The following is a 22,680-nucleotide window of genomic DNA, read 5'->3' as shown; positions in this document are numbered from 1 at the left end:
GGAGATAAGAGCTGTCTGGCCCCTCTCATTTCCCATGCATTAAATATTAGGGACATCATGGATACCGTTACCTTATAGTTACAGTACAGCTAAAGGAAAAGTTAGCGCGGCTGATGGGAGTTTTTTGGCACAGAATGTGCAAATTACGACGGTAAAAAACGGCTTTACAGTTTTGCCCTTTGGTACATCTAAGGCCGCATTCACATCCGGCTGCCTGACCTGGCGCAAATGCCTGCTGTTGGCCGGACAAAAAAAATATGTTTTTTGTCCAGCGGAAAACCTGGCATTTATTTCAGAAATGGACCGGATCACCGCAGGACCTCTCTGCCGTCAGTCAATGGGGATCCAGGGGTGAAGCGGAGGATTCAGCAGACTGCTCTGTGCCGGAACAGCCTGCCCGATCTCCTAACGGAGATGTGAATGAGGCCTTAACCGGACGGTGGCTGCTTCGTTTGGCCCTACCCTAACTGTCCAGCGTACACAGGCCGTCCGGGCAAGGTCTGGAATTTTATGAAGATTGCATAAATGGTATAAAATAAAGGAATAACCATTGCATAGTTCACATGACCGCTGCTGCCAATCACTGGCCTCAGCAGTGATGCGTGCATGTGTGACACAGGACTGATGGGACTAGTGATTGGCTGCAGCATTCACATGTATGAGTACATGATGTTATCTCTGCAGCTGTGCTGGAGCATCATGGGATTTAACAAAATAAATAGTGGCCATTTCTTTATCTTATACCATTTCTGTCTCAAATTTCTTAAAATCCTGGACGTTAACCCCTTTAAAAGCAACTGAATCAGCTGTAGGGGCATGCATGTGTGAACACACGCATCCATACAGAGAAGAATTCAGTGGGTGGTAAATTAGAACGTTTCTGCACTTTCCGTGCTGAGAAATAGCAGCAAGCCTGGGATACCACATGTACGTGATTTCCTGCACCGTATATACCAGGGATCAGCAACCTCCGGCACTCCAGCTGTGGCGAAACTACAACTCCCAGCATGCACACTTGCACTTGAAGTGAATGGAGCATGCTGGGAGTTGTAGTATAACAACAGCTGGAGTGCCGGAGGTTGCTGACCCCTGGTATATATAGCTAACCTGAAGACACCAGATGTAGCAGTGCCCACAGTGCTCTGGAAGCGAACCACCTGATGGATCCTCCCGACTAGACCTCTGGAAATCCATGCACGCTTGCACACCTCTCTTTTCTGAAACACGTGCATAAAGCTAGCAGGCTGTCAACGAGATCAAGGCGACGGCCGATATCGGAACACGGCAGAGACATAGACGGACTCACCACTCTGGCCGCTCTTTCCTGGGATTCGCACTTCCTACAGAACCATGGCCCGGTTGGCACTTGCACTATGCCGTAACAAGCTGTGGAAGAAGACACAAAGTTAGAAGGCAGATTACATTACAACCGTCCTGCCGCTGACATAAGACACCTGCGGCAAGCTTCAGCTCACTGAACGAGACCTACCGGCAGCCAGCCGTGCGGCTATACAGCGCCCACAACCAGTTCCCCGCTGCACTGCACTTTCATGTAGAGGTGTAGGATCTACCCAATTTTTTTTTTAAAAGAAGGGGAAATCCTTCCTGGTCACCCAGAAAAAAAAGTGTGCAGTGCTAGACAAGTAGAGAGTCCAGCAGCTGCATCCTGAGCTTCCCCCACTATAAAGCCCAGTGCCCCTGTGTGCGAGGAGGAGTCCCAAACCTCGCACCTCCCTGTCATTCCTCTTCCTACATTCAGCTCACACCAGGCCAAGCACATAGCAAAACAAAGCAGCTGTCTCCGTGCCAGAAGGCAGCCTAATCTCTGACTGCGGCAGTCAGGTAATGCGAGTGGGGGAGGGTGGTCTGCTGGGAGCCGCCAGCAAAGGAATCCCTTAACCCTTCTTCAGACACCCAGCAATGTACTGGAACAAAGGTATTCACTAAAAGGGTCATTACAAAAACAATTACTACAAAGAGAAGGCCGTACACGACCGTATCCGTGTGCACGAGGCCTAAGGTTGCTGCCACACATTGCGCGGTGCTGCACGTCTTTTTCTGGTGCGTTTTTTTGCAGCACAGCCGCATAGCAAGGCAGCACCCTGAGGGCCCTATCAGATTGCCCAGTGCTTGGGCAAGACGGGCGCCGATTGACGATAAACACGTAGATTGGCGCCCCTTTGTTTGGCCTGTTGTAGTAGGCCGTTGCAAACAGAATGAAGGAGGAAGGATCACTACTGCGGATCGTTCCTCCCCCGTTCAGTTCTAAGGCTCCATTCACACGTCCGTAATAATGGGTCCGCACACGTTCCGTAAATTGCGGAACGTGTGCGGACCCATTCATTCTCTATAAGGACGGAATGGATGCAGAGAGCACACTATGTGCTCTCCGCATCCACATTTCCGAAGCGCGCCGCCGATCTTCCGGTCTGCAGTTCCGGGAAAAAATAAAACATGTCCTATTCTTGTCCGCAATTGCGAAAAAGATTAGGCATTTCTATGGGGGTGGCGGCCGGGTGTATTGCGGATCCGGACGTGTGAATGGACCCCAATGATCATCGGCAGCGCCTTCCTGATTACACAGGGCGATGTGATGCCCATAATTGTGCATCTTTCATTCAGAATGAAAATCATGGGCGTTCGCTCATACACCGGATGACCGGCGGCACGATGCCAAATATCGGCAACGCCTGTTCCTGATAACTGACCCGAAAATTGTCCAGACTAAGAGCGGCTTGGGGACATTTACAAAGAGCGCTACGCCCGTTTCCGGTGTAAAAAAAAATAAAAAAACAGACACAAGGCCATGTGTTGCAACTTTTTAAGCGCCATTTTGTACACAGCCACAGTACGGCAATACTAGCGAGAATGGGAGCAAGTACGACACATAAAATGACAGGATCAGACCACACACGGGGGGCTTGTGGGCGGTAACCATGGAGACACATGGGCTTACACAGGAGATGCAGACAGAAAAGGGAAGGAATTATTTCATTAGCATTGTCTGCACAGTGTATACAGCCGTTTCCCGAATGAAATGAATAGGATGATGTTTCAAGGCCTTTTTTGGAGACGATTTAGAAGTGGAAAGGGCTCAACGGGTCCGCAAAAAAAATAAAAAATGCAGTTACTCCGTGTGCATTCCGTTTCCGTATGGCCGCTCCGCAAAAGAATGGAACATGACCTATTATTGTCCGTATTACAGACAAGGATAAGACTGTTCTATTAGGGGCCAGCTGTTCCGTTCCGTTGCACATAGACGTCATTCGTATTTTTTGCGGACAGCAAAATACATAAGTTTGTGTGCACGAGCCCGAAGGGAAAGTCAAAAATCGCTGAACTGTGAAATCAAGGCTACGCTTCCTTCTAAGGGCTTATGCACACAGCCGTATCTGTTTTGGAGGTCCACAAATCGCAGATCCACAAAACACGGACACCGACCATGTGCATCCTGCATTTTCCCTTCCACGGATCCCACTGTACGATACAAATGCCTATTCTTGTCCACAGTCATTTTTCGGGGGCCGCAAAATGGACATGCGGATACAGACAGCACATGGTGTGCTGAACGTATCTTTTCCAACTCCACTGTAATGAATGGGTCCGCATCCGATCTGGAAGAATTGCGGATCACTACGCGAGCTAAAACTACAGTCCCCGACATAACAGCTGGCAAACCGTGTACATGAGAGGCTCCCACAGTCCTCCCACCGCTGGGACTTTATAACCTGGATCTCAGAGGTGAGAAAAGGACAAAACGCGAGATCATCAGCGCTTTCCTCCGGCAGACATCTTGAAGTCTTCGGCATCTAATACTGGGAGGGGCAATCATGTCTAAAGATGTCCATACAACTGAGGGCTCATTCAGATGACCGTATATTTATGACCGCACCCCATTCTGCAATTTTGCGGACCCATTCATTTCAATGGGGGAGGGGGGGGCTGCAAAAGATGCGGACAGCACATATCCGTACTTCCGTTCCGCAGACAAGAACAGGCATTTCTATCATAGGACTGGGAGTTCCGTTCCACAACATGAGGAACGCATGTGGTCGGTATCCGTGTTTTACGGTCATCTGAATGATCCCTCAGTCAGCTAAGGGATGTTGTGTCCTCCCTATCCTCTCCATACACTAGCCGAGCATGCATGTCTTCTCAATATAGAGAGAGAAGTAAGCCGGTGGCAGACACCTCTGGCCACTGGTACTCCCCAGAGAGGACAGAAGGATCGGGCATGTTAAAATACTTCTTCTTAGGCCTCATGCACACGACCGTTGTGTGTTTTGCGGTCCGAATATCGCGGATCTGCAAAACACGGATGGCGTCTTTGTGCATTCCGCAATCTGCGGAACTGGTACGGACAGCCATTAATATAACTGCCTATTCTTGTCCGCAAAAACGCAGACAAGAATAGGACAGGTTGTTGGTTTTTTTATGAGGACCACGGAACGGAGCAACGGATGCGGCCCCATTGAACTGCGGTTTGGATGCGCGGACCAAAACAATGGCCGTGTGCATGAGGCCTTAGGCTACATTCACTGGACCGTATGTGTTTTGCGGTCTGCAAAACACTGATCAGCAATAAAATACGGATGACGTCCTTATTGCATCCGATTCTTCTTGTAACAATGCCTGTCCTTGTCTGCAAAATGAACAAGAATAGGACATGTTCTATATTTTTTGCTGAGCTACGGAACGGACATACGGATCGGTCTGCACCCATTCCGCAAAAAAAAAAAAAAAAAAAGAACGGACATGGAAAAAAAATACGTTTATGTGCATGTAGCCTTAGAAGCATAAAAGTTTAAAAAAATACATTATAAAGCAGCATGCCCTTCCTAAGAATATTCAAGGGGCAGCACCAGTGGCATCCAGCGCAGGCGCAGTGCACATATGAAGCCATGGACACCTCGAGAGTGGTATCTTTAGAAAGCTAGTATCACGCAGTTTCGGGACAGTATATTTGATGACAGGCTCCATTTAAAACGGGAATATCCTTTAAGTGACTTTCCACCCAGAGGGTCACGTTTCATTAAAGAGGAGCCGTCCCCTCTCCTGACATGTCTGTTGTAGTAACTGCTTGCATCCCCCATGTAATAACACTGCTGGAGCATCTATTCCTCTGACTCCATGTTGTGCCATTCCTTTATTATTCCTGCTAGAAGTTAGGAATCAATTACTAGCAGTTTGCATGAAGGTCAAGATGGGTGTCACCTGTTGGGGACGTGTCCCTGCACAATCCAACACCGGCTGGACTGATTGTTTACGGTGACATACACTACAGCTTCCTCACTGTATAAGCAGAAATGACAGGCGTTGTAATAGAGGACATGAGTGGTCATCAGTAAGGCTACTTTCACACCTGCGTTCAGTGCGGATCTGTCTTGTATCTGCACAGACGGGTGCGCACCAATAATGCAAACGCTTGTATCCATTCAGAACGGATACAACCGTCTGCATCCGTTCAGAACGGATGCGTTTGTATGATCTGTAACATAGCCAAAACGGATCCGTCTTGAACACCACTGAAAGTCTATGGAGGACGGATCCGTTTTCTCTTGTGCCATATTGTGTCAGTGAAAACGGATCCGTCCCCATTGACTTACATTGTGTGTCAGGACGGATCTGTTTGGCTCAGTTTCGTCAGACGGACACCAAAATGCTGCAAGCAGTGTTTTGCTGTCCACCTCCAGAGCGGAACGCAGCCAAACTGATGCATTCTGAACGGATCCTTATCCATTCAGAATGCATTGGGGCAAAACTGATCAGTTTTGGGCCGCTTGTGAGATCCCTGAAACGGATCTCACAAGTGGCCCAAGAAACGCGAGTGTGAAAGTAGCCTAAACGGAATAAGAAAGTCAGGAAATCACACTGGAGGAGAACTCTGGGGCGTCCAGGTGGCTTCGGCCATTATGTGATATTTATAAGACAGGACACATTGATAACGAGGGTGTAAAGTAATTATTGGTGCGTCCTGCTTCCAGCTGGCAGACGGGGACTACTTCTCTGCCCAGAAGCCACGAGCACAAGGGACTACACCCATGGGCAGAAACAAACTGACGGAAGTCGAGGGAGTAAAAGCTACTACGGAATCTCGGAGGCACTGGGATTTATTTTTTTATATACGAACCTCCAAAGTCAACAACCCTACATTTCAGTCATCGGCTTCACCAGCTCTTGGCATTGCCCAGCCAAACGCCAAAGAAACGCAAAAAAAGAGAAGCATCCGCAGCCCTTAGGCCCCTTTTACACGAACGATACGGATTAGGTCCGGATGCGTTCAGTGAAACTCGCACCATTTTGCAAACGAGTTCAGTCCGTTTTGTCTGCAATTGCGTTCAGTTTCAGTTTTTTCGGTGTGGGTGCAATGCGTTTTTTACGCACGTGAAAAAAAAAAAAACAAAAAAGTTTACAAACAACATCTTCTAGCAACCTTCAGTCAAAAACGCATTGCACCCGGACCTTATCTGGATTACATCCGGATTAAATGCGTTTTTTACTGAAACCCCATTCACTTCTATGGGGCCAGGGTCCGCGTGAAAAACTGCAGAATATAGAACATGCTGCGTTTTTCATGCAACTCTGAAAAGATGCGTGAAAAACAACGCTCATGTACACGGACCCATTTTACTCTAGGCACACTCCTCAGGCTCCTTTCAAATGAGCGAGTTTTCCGTGCGGGTACAATACGTGAAGTGAATCCCGATCCATTGATTTCAATGGGTCTGTGTACATGTGTATTTTTCACGCATCCGTTCTGCATTACGTGAGAATCGCAGCATGTTCTATATTCTGCAGTCTGTTCCTGCAGGGGATTTCCGTGTCTGGGATAGCCGGATACACCCATTCACCCATTCACCCCTGGACCCCATAGACTATAATGGGACCTGGCCGGTTTCCAGCATGAGTGCCGATGTATGCAGCGGTTTTTGTCTGGTCGAAACCCAGCAATCAGGCCGGAGAGCGTCCAGATCCCTGCTGGATCCCATTATAGTCAATGGGGTCCAGTGGTGCATGTTAGTAGCAGGCTATGCCAGATCCAGTTGTTCTTCTGCTGGAACAACCTGCCGCATCAGTGACCACAGAGGTGAATAGCCTGTGCAGGGACACACCCCCAGCTGGTAACACCCATCTGGACCCTCACTGCAAACTGCTAGAAATGCATTCATAACTTCTAACAGGAATAATAAAGGAACTGCTCAACACAGAGTCATAAGAATAGATGCTCCAGAACGGTTATTACATGGGGAATGCAAGCAAAAAAAAAAAAGAAACTCATGTCAGGAGAGGGGACAGCTCCTCTTTAAAGGGGTTGTCTCATCTCAGACAATGCGGTCATATCGCTAGGATATGCCCCTATTGTCTGAGAACGGAGCCCCGCCAGGTGATGGCTGGAGGACTCCGGTCCAACCTCTACCAAGCGCGCTCCCCATAGAAGTAAATGGGAGCGCACCGCGCATGACCGGCCGCCGCTCCCATTCACTTCTATGGGCTCAGCTAATTTAGCCGCCCCCATCGAAAATGAATGGAGGGCGGTTACGCATGCACAGTTTGCCCTTCACCACTTCGGGGCTCCGTTCTGGATATAGGTGCTGGCCCCAGCAGTGGGACCCGCACCTATAAGACAATGGGGGCATATCCTAGCAATATGCCCCCACTGCCTGAGATGAGACAACCCCTTTAAGGCTATATACACAGAGTTCTTACACTCATCTATGTGCTCTCTACACTTTTTATGGACCAATCCACTAGCAAGAAAATCGGACCAAGATAAAGCATACTGTGAATTCGCCCATTAACTCTATCGTGTCCGTGTTCAGTCCAGCTGTTTCCCATTCTACACTCGGAGGTGAATTTTGCTTGTCTGAATGAACTTAAAAGGGGTCGTCTCACGTCAGCAAGTGTCATTTATCATGTAGAGAAAGTTACTACAAGGCACTTACTAACGCATTGTGATTGGCCATATTGCCTCCTCTGCTGGCTGGATTCATTTTTCCATCACATTATATAGACTGCTCGTTTCCATGGTTATGACCACCCTGCTTGCACACTATAGGAAAAAGTGCCGGCCTCTGTGGTGGTGGTTGGGACCGCCGGAGTGCTCATAGTCTGCTGCTTTTTCATATAGTGTGCATGCACGACCACAGCTGCTGGATTGCAGAGTGGTCATAACCATAGAAACAAGCAGTGTATAATGTGATGGAAAAATTAATCCAGCCAGCAAAGAAAGCAACATGTCCAATCACAATACATTAGTAAGTGCCTTGTATTAACTTTCTCTACATGATAAATGCCATTTGTTGAAGGGAGACAACCCCTTTAAGGCCTCATGCACACACCCTTATGTATTCTGCGGTCCACAAAATGAGGATCCGCAACAAACGGATGATGTCCGTGCTGCATCCTTTTTTTGGGGGGGGGCGGTGAGGGGTTATCCATTGACTTCCAAATATAAACAGTCGTGTGAATGAGGCCTAAAATAAGGGGTAAGAAAAGCATCACATCTGTCAGCCCAGGTACAAATATTCTCCTGACAGAGGAGCGGCTTCTCGGATGCATCTTGGGACACTCCGGCTCAAAGGGAGGCATTATATACAATTCCCCTAGCATCTTCACATTGCCATATAGACATCCATACATCCCCGACAAGATGGCCAGCGGGTCATCCGTGACGTTGTCCATGAAGGATCCATGTTTCGTCCGCGTGTCATCCATATTTCACAGACACAGTTAGGCTGAAAACTAATTTCCAGATCATCTCCTACAAATGGTCCGTGAAAAATACCAATAGACCAAACGCGAAAGGCATCCATGTTGTGTCCGTGGCCTTCACCATCCTATAGACCTGTAATCATGGACAATAGTGCATGCTTCTGTGGCGCCACCACAGTCCATGGAGAACCACTGATATGTGAATACACACATTAAAGTCAATAGATGCATGAGCAATGCGTGGAGACCACGGACTGCACATGTCCACGATTCACTGACGTGTAAAAGGGGCCTAACACATAAGGCAGGAGAAATACAAGCGCCAGGTGGCCAACATGCCCACAAATGGATTTCCTGCGACTGTTGCGTTGCAGTATGTTGCATGTTGCAGTGCGGCACCATAGACTGCCATTATAAAAATTGTCACGCGACATTGGTGCGACAAATGTCGTCCTGTAGACCTAGCCTTAGATGGAAAAGTTGGGGACGACAACCAATACGCCGACATCCTGTTGCCTCACAGGGGTTGTCACCCAGCTCTTCTAGAACCCCGAAGGGCAGATCTGCTCACTTTCCCAGTTACTCCAACCCCAAATCAGTAACAATGCGTACAGAATTCACATACCCGGATTTTCTTTTTTTAGGGGAAAGGGGGTAATTTTTTTTTTAGGTGGAGTCGCTCCTCGAATAAAGCTTGTTAACACACACAGAATGAACGGACTTGTCTCCGGCGTGGCACGGTACGGGGATGGGGGAGCAGATCACCTGTTTCGCAGGAATGACAAGCGAAAAGCCGAAGAAAATGACACTAACAATCATGAATAGGAGCCGGGGAAGATAAAACAGAGGCCGCTGCCATTCCTCGGGGCCTCATTTATTCAATAGCCCTTGCCTTTAAAGGCGAGCTCCCTCTATTATAATGCGAGTCATACATATGTATACAGGACAGAGGTTACACAGCAGAGTTTACTATTAACAATCCGCAGGGTGACAACGTCTGCAGGGAATGTTAATGCACACGGCACCTCAACAGCAGCGCTCGTCTGCCAGTTCTGAGCTTCCACCGGGAAAAAGCAGACAATTTAAAGGATGCCTCTGACATAAAATCAGGGGAAGCGGCAGCATAGGACGGGGTATCAGAGGCAATCACGCTTCTCTTATGAGCGGTAACATGACGGGGAGGAATGGTCTGCGGACAGAGTCATGCACAATTCATGAGGCCGAGGAAGTCAGAGAAGATGGACTGGAATGGTTATTACACTGATGTTGACGGATCCCATCATTTTCAGACTAGATCTGATGACGATTATTGGTGTATTGGGGGGGGGGGGGGCTGCGCGTCCACATGTTAATAAAGGGGTCAATAGAGTGGAAATGGTGTCACCGTGTGCAGCGATTCCCCAGAACTATACAGCAGGACCTTAGGCCAGAGCTGTCAGTCTGTCCCATCCTTAGTTACGGTGGACACATTTTATTGTCTGCTTGTTCTACTCTTGGACAATCCCTTTCAGGCCTCACGCACACGACCGTATCCGTTTTGCGGTCTGCAAACCGCAGATACACAAAACACAGATCCCGGCCGTGTGCATGTCATTATTTTTATTTTTTTTGCAAACTCCTGTAGAAATGACCTATCCCTGTCCGCTAAACGGACAAGAATAGGACATGTTGTATTTTTTTTTTTTTGTGGGGACATACGGTGTGCTGTCCGCATCTTTTGAAATAAATGGGTCCGCATCTGAAAAATGCGGATCGGATGCGGGCTGAAACTACAGTCGTGTGCACGAGGCCTTAATAACGGATAGCAGTAACCTCCTTTTACATGGGACAACGCACAGGGCAAGGATCAGGAACGATCCTTTGATTCCTGATCATTCAGCTGCACTTACAGTCCCCTCTTAATGGGGCCAAACAATCACTACTGCGATCATTCATCCCCATACAGAGTCATTGTTTGCTGGAAGCACTACACTCATCCCTAGGGTGATATGCTGCCCACATACAATGATTTTAGGCGCCACAAGAAAGATGCGATCACCTGTGGAACGAGCTAACGAATTTGCATGTTCGTCGGGAGGTTGGTGCCACCTTTACATAGGACAATTATCGGGAAAGGGAATTTGTCCCCTTTGAGTAAAAATGCGCCAGATTTATCACGGTGGCTGATCCAGGATGATAAAACGGATGTACCTTTAGGGTCCTGTTACACGGGCACAGTTACCCATGTAACGTTCAATGATATAGCAAGTCGACCTGCGCCTATCTGGGGACCTTCACACAGTCAATCAGCCGGCAAACAAAGATTTGCTTGTGTGCCGACCGATCCGCGGGTGTTTTACACTGGCTGATTCACATCGGCGAAGCAGCCTCCCGGAGTTCACTGGATGTGGCATAGCCAGACACAGCCTTGTACCGCCGAACCCCATCATCCAGCGGTGAACCGGCCACTGTCTGGCGCAAGTGTTAGCTTCAGCCGGAGAAAAGTCCTGCATGCAAGGCCGTTTCTCTGGCCGAAGCCGGCACTTAAAGGGGTTGTGTCTCTACGGCAAACAGAATTTATCATGTAGACAAAGTTAATACAAGGCACTTACTAATGTAATGTTATTCTCCAAATTACTTCCTTTTCTGGCTGGATTCATTTTTCCCCCCATCACATTATACACTGCTCGTTTCCATGGTTATGACCACCCCGCAATCCAGCAGCGGTGGTCGTGCTTGCACACTATAGAAAAAAAGCACAAGCCTATGTGAGCTCCCACAGTCCCGGCCACCAGAGAGGCCAGCACTTTTTCCTATAGTGTGCAAGCACGACCACCGCTGCTGGATTGCAGAGTGGTCATAACCATGGAAACGAGCAGTGTATAATGTGATGGGGGGAAAAATGAATCCAGCCAGCAAAGGAGGCAATATGGACAATCACAATACATTAGTAAGTAGCTTGTATTAACTTTCTCTTCATGATAATTGCCACTTGCTGAAGGGAGAGAACCCCTTTAAGTAGCGGCTGCATTTCCTGGACCAAACACTGCTTCTCTGACCCAAACTCAGAGTGACTTAAGACGCTGTGAGTTCCTGCAGACCACAGGTCTACTTTATCGTGCTCCCTAAACCAAACACAAAGCCAACCGTGAACTCACTAAAAGTGCTTGTGGACTAATATAGAATGATAAAAAATGCAGGATAGTCTAAAGCAGGGATGTCAAACTCGTGGCCCTCCAGCTGTTGCAAAACTACAACTCCCATCATGCCTGGGCATACTACAGCTATCAGGGAATGATGGGAGTTGTAGTTAGCTTGTGTATGTAAGTTGTAAGCACACCTAGGGGGGAAAAACAGCTTACATGCTTAGAACATGTTCTAGCTTGGTGCCAGTACTGCAATAGCACGTTGGGCTGGGTTCACATGGACATCATGGTTCTGTTGCGTCACATTTCTACGGCCCCTGACTGGCAGAACAGCATAGCATGGGACCACCTGCACCCATCACACCCTTTAATGGATCCTGTAAGGCCTCCTGTACACTACCGTACCCACGTGCTGTCCGCATCCGTATGTCCGTTCCGCCAATTCTAGAACGTGTCCTATTCTGGTCCGCAAAATGAAGTCCACGGACCCATTGAAGTCCATGGGTTTGCAAAAAAATGGAGATGGCACATGATTGGTATCCAGAATTTGTAAAATACATAAGGTGTTGGGCATGAGGCATGGTTTTTAGCTGCACCTTGTCTCCCCAGGTTTATATACACTATGGGCTCATTCACACAGATGATTTTCACATCGGAGTGCTGTCCAAATGTGGAAAGGGCAGCACCAAGCACGCACCATCCAGCTCATTCATTCGAGCGTATGGGTCTAAGAAGAAAGGACTACGGACAGAAGCCACCCACGAGGAGTCCATCTGAAAACTCGACAAACAGACGTGTTTTCCTATTGTCCGTCTGAATAAACCACCAGCCTGACGGGATATCTCTGGTATAGGGTTCTATACATGCCCCCCGTCTCCAAAGCAGGATATCGGAGAAGAAACCAGCGGCATCTGGCGCAGTAAAGCGTACTGGTCTCAGCTCTATCTGCACACTGCGTAGGTGCGGGTCCCACCACTGGGACCCGCACCTACAATGAGAACGGAGCCGGGAAATGAACGGAGGGTGCACTGGGCATGCGCAGCCACCCTCTATTCATTTCTATGGGCCGCCGAAAATAGCCGAGCGTTGGCTCGGCTATTGCCGTCTGCCCCATAGAAATGAACGGGAGCATGGGCTGCAGCGCTTGGTGGTGGACGGACCCCGAGAAATTCGGGGTCCTCCAGCCACAGCGCTCCCTGCTTCGTTCTTGTTGTAGGTGCAAGCGGTGGTACCCGCACCTGTCAGACAATGGGGGCATAGCCTAGCGATATGCCCCCATTGTCTAAGTTCGGAATACCCCTTTAAGCTGCAGCACAATGCATGCAGCTACCCTGATCCTCACTGATCTAGCACACTCGGAAGAGCACGCTTCAGGCTTTTAGCGCATCCAGATGTCGTGGCAGTGTTTGACCATGGCTTCTGAAGGGATAAAAGTCTGCGACCGGCATTACTGCCGGTGGCAGACATTAGCCACGGGCATCTGCTGTATGAAACAGCAGGTACCTGGTGGCTAGGGCACATGCGAGAGCAGGCGCCATGTTTAAAGTCCCAGCTAGCGCCATACATGTACGGCGCTGGTAGGGAAAGGATTAAATGGCATCTGTGAGCAGACTTGTACCTATGACACTGTCTGACCTGTTACATGGGCGCTTGGCAGCTGAAGGCATCTGTGTTGGTCCCATGTTCATATGTGCCCGCATTACTGAGAAAAATGATGTTTTATTATATGCAAATGAGCCTCTAGGAGCAATGGGGGCAAGGAAGGCGTAATAATGCGCACATGACAAAACAATGTCTTACGAGTGTTTTAAAAGCTGCAAAAACTGCCGTAAATGAACCCCAAGGTGTCTACATAGCGGTCAGTGCAGACACCCAGAGCTTCTGCAGCATATGGATGTCTACGAGGAGATCAGTTTATCTTCACTGGAGGAGGGGGAAGAGCCAAAGGTGAAATGTAAACCAAGTAACCAGAAGAACAAAGCCCTGCCAAGTAATGGAGACTGTAAAAATAAGTTACTGCTAAAATATCTCAAGAAGGTGGTAAAGTGAGACGCGAGGACGACTGCACTTCCAGGCTCGTCAACCCATCCGCATGAAGACAAACGTCCTGTATAGTCTTATACATGCATGGCTAGCACCCAAGGGCCCCTGCAAACGTCTGCAGCAAAGGAGCAGCACATGGCACCGAGACAAAACCCAAGGATCAAAGCAACTATTCCCAAAGTCAACCGGGGTCCTCCAGAGCAATGGTGACATTACAGGTCCATGGTCTAATGGTGGTCCATAAAAGGTACCTCTGCCTGAGGTACGGAATCCGACAGCAGATAAGACCGGGTAGGAGAGCATCTGCAATGTCTTCATTAGGCCCCATACACACACTCGGATACGTTTTGCGGATCTGCAAAATACAGATACAGTCCGGGTTGCCTCTACCTATTGACTTCAATGGGTCCGTGGGGCACAACTTGCAGACAAGTTTCGGACACATTCTATCTTTTCGTGGATGATCCGTGTGCTTTCTCCATGCGTATCTCCGTTCTGCAAAAAGATAGAACATGTCCAGCAATGCGGACCATGGACCCATTGAAAACAATGGGTCCGTAAAGAAAACGCGGACGGCACACAGAGCACATCCGTATTTTGCGAATCTGCAAAACGGATAAGGTCGTAATGGGATTGTTCTCAGCCACAGTGTAGTAGTGCTGGTACAATCAGAGGACCATCCAATTAATGAAGACCTCTCCTGAAAGTGCCCGCTGTGCAACCCCTTAAGCCCTGGTCACAAAAATGTTAAAGGCGTTCTCTCACTTCAGCAAATGGCATTTATCATGTAGAGGAAGTGAATACAAGGCACTTACTAATGTATGGTGATTGTCCATATTGCCTCCTTTGCTGGCTGGATTCAATTTTCTTTCATGTTATACACTGTTCGTTTCCATGGTTACGACCACTCTGCAATCCATTAGTGGTGGTCGTGCTTGCACACCATAGGAAAAAAGTGTCAGCTTCTCTGGCGTCCGGGACTGTGGGAGCGCACTTAGGCTAGTGCTTATTTCCTACAGTGTGCAAGCACGACCACCACTAATGGACTGCAGAGTGGTCGTAACCATGGAAACGAGCAATGCATAAATGAAAGAAAGAAAATGAATCAAGCCAGCAAAGGAGGCAATATGGATAATAACAATACATGAGGAAGTGCCTTGTATTAACTTCCTCTACATGAGAAATGCCATTTGCTGAAGTGAGAGACCCCTTTAATGGCCTCCGTTCAATGTGTACTCGAGAAAAGCTCCAGACATGTACACCTGACCGAGGCCTGGGACAGATGCCATACAGTGGCACCCGTCACTCATAGGCCCCCATGTTGCATAGTAGGGTGACACTGCATGGACACACTTAGCGTGTAGATCAGAAGCTTTTCCCGGCCTACACGCTAAGCGGAGATCACACACATGATGAACACAGGCTCACCTGATTTTGGAGGTGTTGGATGGGCAGCACTTCAGTAGACGTCCGTCAGTCCTCGGCTCTGCCTCCATGACCCTAAGTTCACACCTGAGCGTTTTACAGCGCGTTCAAACGCGCTGTAAAACGCTCAACATATGAAAACCAATGCTTCCCTATGGGAATGGTTCTCACCTGGGCGTTTTACAGCGCGTACGATCGCGCTGTAAAACGCCCGACGCATAATCAAGTGCTTGAGCTTCTTTGGGGCGTTTTGACGCGCGTTTGTGGCCATAGGACACTGCAGTCAAACGCGCGTTTACTATTACAAAAAACGCGCATAAAAATGCGCGTTTGAGAAACGCTCAGGTGTGAAAGCAGGGTTAGTCATGCGGAGCAGTCTCATGGCACCACCGAGCAGCAGATAGTCCCTGACCGGCAGGGGTCTACACAAGGGCTGCCCCTCAGATGGTCCGAAGGAGCGACGACAACCCTCATCATCAATGATCATTAGGTCCAGGATACTAAAATGATGGGTTCCTCCAGACGAAGCTGACGACAGAGCCAGTCACTACAACTTCTCAGGCACTGCCATCTGTAACCAAGGCCGTGCACACAACTATGTACTATATAGTCCTGAGATATGACCTACCTTCCCTGACCACAGCCGCCGGCAGACCTCCGACAGTTATCCCTCCAGTCCCCCTCATAAACCCCCATTTTCGCCCCTGACGAAGAGTCAAGAGAAACCCGGGGAGCAAGAGGACTTTTATCTTTTATGAGCTGTTTTCATTTATTCCTGCTTGTGAGTAGAATAAATCTTTTTATAATGGTCCCTGGCTGACGGAGCTTCACCATTTGTGCGACTCCCTTGCTCAAGGATTAAGAGAGCGTCTTTTGCGGATACCGATGCGTCTCTATATCTGATGGTGCATAAAGAGGTATACCTCCGGTGGATTTAAAGCAGCGCGGTCCGATATCTACAAATACTGAGATATGACCTACCTTCCCTTGTCTTCCTGACCACAGCCGCCGGCAGTTATTCCTCCAGTCCCCCCATAAACGTGCATGCTCAGTTCAGCCGAGCATGCACAACGCCCCAATAGGCCATTGACAGACACCACATCTCCCTTAAGAACAAAGGATCAGGCATGTTGAAATCCAACAGACACCCGACATCTGCCATTCAGGGATTGTCAGGACATCTCCATGCACATGAAATAGGGGGGCAATCCGGTCAACCCCTCAGACGGGTATGGGCACCTTAAAGAGGACCTGTCCCCTCTCCTGACATGTCAGATTTAGTCACTAATTGCATTTCCCATGTAATTCTGGGCATCTATTCTTATTACTCTATGTTGTGCCATTCCACTATTATTCCTGTAAGAAGTTGTGAATGTATTGAAAGCAGTTTGCTGTGAAGGTACAGATGGGTGTTACCAGTTGGGGGGGGGGGGTAGAGACTGGATAATGTCAGACTGTGCAGGGACACCCCCTCGATGGGGAAAAAAACTCATCTGGATCTTCAATGCAAATTGCAAGCAATTCATTCATAACTTCTAGCAGGAATAATAAAGGAATGACGGAGTCACAAGAATAAGTCCTCCGTTCCACAGACTTCAGTGGAGAGAGCGGAGGAAAACTTCTCTGACATCTACACTGATTCTTACTGAGGAAAGCAGGGTCTGGAAATCGGTAAATTGGGGCCACGGGATCCCTCTTCTCCCGATAGTTGTGGGTCCTGTGGATGTGCCATAAATGTGTAAGATGGGACCGTCCCTTTAAAAGGGACCAATCACCTCTCCTGACAGGTCTGTTTTAGTAACTACTTGTGTCCCCGTGTGATAACAACTCCGGAGCATCTGACTCTATGATGTGCAAATGCAGTGTCCCGCTACGTGCTACAAGGGGACACTTCAAACCTTTGTCTATGTCGTCTTATGCCATTGTCTGTTTCCTCTGTAATCGCTGCCAACTCCTCACAACAGGCTGGTAACCGCATTTACACAAAGTAACCACTAGGTGGAGCGGTCACCTAACTTATATAGGATAGGTCAGGCACAGGAGAGGAGAGCATGTGGCGTCTGCTCTGGGCCCCCGGACACACCCCAATAGGGCGATACATATGCCTAGAAGCCAGACCCAGGACTTATTGGATCCCTTGCTATAGAGCCACTTGCCAGAAACGGAGTGGATTTACGGAAGCAACCTGTTCAGAGAATGGAGCAGATGAGCAACGCCAGCCTCTAGGGAGACCGCCCAGTTGGTTGCCAAATTCTAGTTCAGAGGATCCAAGTACTGAAAGGCTGGGTTATCAGAGCGAGACCAGAACCAAGGAGTCCAGCTGGAACCTGTCTAAAACTGCCTCACCGCGCCTGTCGTCTGGAGTCCCAGCTCATCCTTAGGCCTCTTGCACAAGAAATTTTATTTTTTTCCCGTTTACGTTCCGGCTACTTTCGTATTCGACCGTATACGGAACCATTCAATTCAATGGATCCGCAAAAAAAACGGAAGTATGTCTTCCGTTTCCGCATTTCCGTTCAAAGATAGAACATGTCCGCATAACGGACAAGGATAGTACTGTTCTATCAGGGGCCAGCTGTTCCGTTCTGCAAAAAACAGAATGCACACGGACGTCATCTGTATTTTTTGCGAATCGTTTTTTTGCAGACCGCAAAATACTGAAAAATACATACGGTCGTATGCAAGAGGCCTTAGGCTACTTTCACACTAGCGTTTTGGCTTTCAGTTTGTGAGATCCGTTCAGGGCTCTCACACGCGGTCCGAAACGGATCAGTTTTGCCCTAATGCATTCTGAATGGAAAAGGATCCGCTCCGAATGCATCAGTTCAGTCTCCGTTCCGTCTCCATTATGCTCTGGAGGCGGACACCAAAACGCTGCCTGCAGAGCGGAGTTAAACGGATCCGTCCTGGCACACAATGCAAGTCAATGGGGACGGATCCGTTTTCACTGACACAATCGAAAACGGATCCGTCCCCCATTGACTTTCAATGGAGTTCATAACGGATCCGTTTTGGCTATGTTAAAGATAATACAAACGGATCCGCACCAAACGCGAGTGTGAAAGCAGCCTTAGGGTCCATTCACACGTCCCGCAAAATGGGTCCGCATCCGTTCCACAATTTTGCGAAACAGGTGCGGACCTATTCATTTTCAATGGAGCCGGAATGTGCTGTCCGCATCCGCATTTTCTATGAGAGTGCCGGCGATGTGCGGTGTTTTGCGAAAACTCATACGGACTGTGTACAGGGTCCCTTCTGTGAACCAAGGCATTACTTGTGTGGGCACAAACGTCGGGGCTGACTCTCTCCTTACTCGTCACTATTCCTCATTGCACCTTGCGGTGCTGGCGTCATGAACACCAGGGACCCGGCCTCCAAGGCGCCCTAAACACCCATTCCACCAAGGGCACCCCAATTACCATCTGGCTGGCGATCCCTTCACAACAGAGAGGGCCCCTAAGGATTCAGCGCTGTCCTTTCCATCACTGCACGCCGGCCCAGGGAGCTGCAGAACTGTGAGTACAATCAACTACTACCCCCATCGGACCACCAACACTCACATATTGCCTCTGCGGCCCGGTCCCTGCACAATATCTTTATTATTCCTCCTAGAAGTTATGAATTACTAGCAATAAAGGTCCAGCTGGGTGTTACCAGTTGAGAGGGTGTCCTTGCACAGTATGACACTATCTAATTAGTGCTTCCAGCGTCAGACTGTGCAGGGACACCCCCTCAACTGGTAACACCCATCTGGATCATCACTGCAAACCGCAAGCAATTCATTTATAACTTCTAGCAGGAATAATAGAGGACTGGCACATCATAGAGTCATAAGAATAGAGGCTCCAGAATGGTTATCACATGAGGAACGCCCGAGTTTCTGAAACAGACGTGTCAGGGGAGGGGACGGGTCCTCTTTAAGAAGCACCAATACTTATGACCAGTATAATGCGGACACCCTCACAGCCTGGCACATCAGTGAGCCTCATGCCATGGTCCTTGCTGCCCATAAAAAAAACTAATTTCTCACACACTGTGCGTCTAATACATCCCTAACACTGTTGCACCCAACACCCACTGCCCAGACGCAGATGGCACACACAACATGCCACACTGACTGTGAGCAAAGAATACTTCAGCCCCTTTAAACTGTGCGGACTGGATCACTGGGCACAAGAGGCCATGAGTGCCAGGCTTTACATGCAATGCCAGCGCTTACTCTTGGAATGTAGTAACTTGCAGCTAACATTTGCCAACCAGTCCTAAATCACTTTAAGCTGTGCCCACATAAGTACCAGGCTGTAAAGTGCAGTGTCCTGGATTACATAGTGGCTGCTGTCATAGGTAACAGAGCGTGTTGCATGTATCACAGTGTGTCTGGCACAGCTGGGCGTGTGCCTTGTACTAGTGTATGACTGGCATTGATGGGGTGTGACTGGTACTGATGTAAGGCTAATTGTAGCGCGTGACCAGCATCTGTGCGAGTTGTTACTAGCGTCTGGCTGGCGCTTGTAGGGTGATCACTGTCAGTAGTATATGGCTGGCACTGTGCGGTTACTGGTGGAGGCTGGCACTGGTAGCATTGTTACTGGTACGCTGGCACTGGTGGTGCTGCTACTGGTTAGAGGTTGGCACTGGTGGCACTGTCACTGATGTAAGGCTCGCACTGGTAGTACTGTTACTGGTGTGAGGCTGGCACTGGTAGTACTGTTACTGGTGTGAGGCTGGCACTGGTGGCACTGTTCTTGGTGTGAGGCTGACACTGTACTGGTGTGAGCTGGCACTGCTACTGGTGTGTGCTTGCATTGGTGGCACTGTTACTAGTGTGAGCTGGCACTGTTACTGATGTGAGGCTGGCACTGGTGGCACTGTTACTGACGTGAGGCTGGCACTGGTGGTGGCACTGTTCGGGGTCTGAGCTGGCACCGTTACTGGTGTGAGACTGGCACTGGTGTCACTGTACTGGTCTTGGCTCGCACTGTTGCTGGTGTGAGTCAGACGCTGGCAGTGGTAGCAATGTTACTGGTGCGAGGCTGGCACTGGTAGTGGTGTGAGGCTGGCACTGGTGCGAGACTAGAAATGGTTGCACAGTTCCTGGTGGTGCTGACACTGTTACTGATGTCAAGCTGGCATATTAGCACCGTTACTGATGTGAGGTTGGCACTGACGGCACAGTCATGGGTGTGAGACTGGCACAGGTTGCACTGTCACTGATGTGAGGTTGGCACTGGGGTCACTGATGTGAGGTTGGCACTGGTGGTGCGGTTACTGGCTTGAGGCTGGCACTGTACTGTTACTGGTGGAGGCTGGCACTGGTAGAATTGTTACTGGTACGCTGGCACTGGTTAGAGGCTGGCACTGGCGGCTTTGTTACTAGCATGAGGCTGGCACTGGTGGCACTGTGACTGGTATAAGGGTGGCACTGGTGGTGTGGTTACTGGGTTGAGGCTGGCACTGGTGGCACTGTTACTGGTATGAGCTGGTTCTGGTGGCACTGTACTGGTGAGCTGGCACTGTTCCTGGTGGTGCTGACACTGTACTAGTGTGGGCTGGCACTGTTCCAGGTCTGAGCAGACACTGTTACTGGTGTGAGACTGGCACTGGTGTCACTGTACTGGTCTTGACTTGCACTGTTGCTGGTGTGAGCCGGAGGCTGGCAGTGGTAGTGGTGTGAGGCTGGCACTCGTGCGAGACAGGAACTGGCACTGTTACTGGTGTGAGGCTGGCACAGGTTGCACTGTCACTGATGTGAGGTTGGCACTGGTGGCACTGTTATTGGTATGAGGCTGGCACTGTCACTGGTGTGAGGCTGGCACTGGTGGCACTGTCACTGGTGGCACTGTCACTGGTGTGAGGCTGGAACTGGTGGCACTGTCACTGGTGGCACTGTCACTGGTGTGAGGCTGGCACTGTCACTGGTGTGAGGCTGGCACTGTCACTGGTGTGAGGCTGGCACTGGTGGCACTGTCACTGATGTGAGGTTGGCACTGGTGGCACTGTTATTGGTATGAGGCTGGCACTGTCACTGGTGTGGGTCTTGCACTGGTGGCACTGTACTGGTGTGAGGCTGGCACTGGTGGCCCTGTCACTGGTGTGAGGCTGGCACTGGTGGCCCTGTCACTGGTGTGAGGCTGGCACTGGTGGCCCTGTCACTGGTGTGAGGCTGGCACTGGTGGCACTGTCACTGGTGTGAGGCTGGCACTGGTGGCACTGTCACTGGTGTGAGGCTGGCACTGGTGGCACTGTACTGGTGTGAGGCTGTCACTGGTGGCACTGTCACTGGTGTGAGGCTGGCACTGGTGGCACTGTCACTGGTGTGAGGCTGGCACTGGTGGCCCTGTCAGGTGACAGCCCCCTCCCCCGCTGGCAGCTCCCGCCCCCGGGCTCTCCCTCCTCCCTCACATGTCACGGTTACCTTGATGCACCGCCACATTGCAGCCGTGCCCGTCGCAGTACACCAGCGGGTTCTCGGCCCAGCCCCTCTCGTCGGAGCACACGCAGCAGCCTCCGATCATCTCCTTCATACTAGTCGGCAGTTCTCCGTCCTCGGCTGTCACGGCCAGATCTCTGGACACCACCTACAGGACACCGAACACAACAAGCAGCGGTTACTCCTCTGTGCTGCCGGGGCCCCCCGCGCCGGCCGACGCCTGCCACCCGCATTACTTGCTCTGAAGCCGCCTCATGTCGCCGGGGCTGCCTGGACTGGCAGAGGGGGAAGGATCACGACGGGGAAAAGACGACACTGCGCAGGCGCCGTGACGACACCGATGTCAACTACAGCAACGGCGCCTCTAGAGGCTGAACGGCGTCACTGCGGCCTAGACCTGAGTGCGGAAGCGGAGGAGCGGGGAAGTCCCGGGGCTGCCAATGGCGGAGCGTTCACCTCTCCCCGACCCCTCCTGTGTGTACATGGCGCTGCAAACACCTCACACGTGCGCCTGTTCTGGGATAGCCTCGCTGCACGTGCTGTGACCGGGTCTCCTCCGTGTGGTGACAGGATTCCCGGGAATCGGCACAGTAGTCCATAGCAACCAGTCCGGCTTTTGGTTGCTATGGGAAACTGCTCAACAGCAACGTCTCCCGAGATCTGCTATGGAATTCCTTTAATCTGACATCTGATAATCCGGAATTAATTGTAAATCTGTTGTTTTAAGATTTAAACCGTAGGGCAATCTCCCAGACTGAGCGGAGGTTTCACCATTAGGGAGCATTCACACGACCGTGTTGGTTTTGCGGTCCGCAAATCACGGATCCGTGTGTTTCGTATGAATCCAGTTATCTTTCCGTTCCGTATAATACGGACGTGGTGCTTCCGTGTGTCATCCGTTTTTCACAGTCCACCAAAAACTGAAATGGGGTTTCCTAGAATGTT

General features: G+C 49.9%; 1 protein-coding gene across 5 annotated transcripts in view; it reads right to left on the bottom strand.

Moving 5' to 3' along the window:
* Positions 1–22,680, bottom strand: part of MLLT10 (MLLT10 histone lysine methyltransferase DOT1L cofactor) — a 223,990-nt gene that overhangs the window by 143,777 nt on the left and 57,533 nt on the right. For 2 of the 5 annotated variants that reach the window (XM_044295627.1, XM_044295626.1), the window contains exons 3-4: positions 21,721–21,883; positions 1,307–1,386 (exon numbers count right to left, since the gene is read on the bottom strand). In XM_044295627.1, the coding sequence (XP_044151562.1) occupies positions 1,307–1,386; positions 21,721–21,883 (243 nt within the window). The other 3 variants (XM_044295628.1, XM_044295629.1, XM_044295630.1) reach the window with 3 other exon arrangements.

Source organism: Bufo gargarizans, chromosome 5 (assembly GCF_014858855.1).
Source record: "Bufo gargarizans isolate SCDJY-AF-19 chromosome 5, ASM1485885v1, whole genome shotgun sequence".
Taxonomy (NCBI): Eukaryota; Metazoa; Chordata; class Amphibia; order Anura; family Bufonidae; genus Bufo; species Bufo gargarizans.
This window is presented reverse-complemented; position numbering and strand designations above follow the sequence as displayed.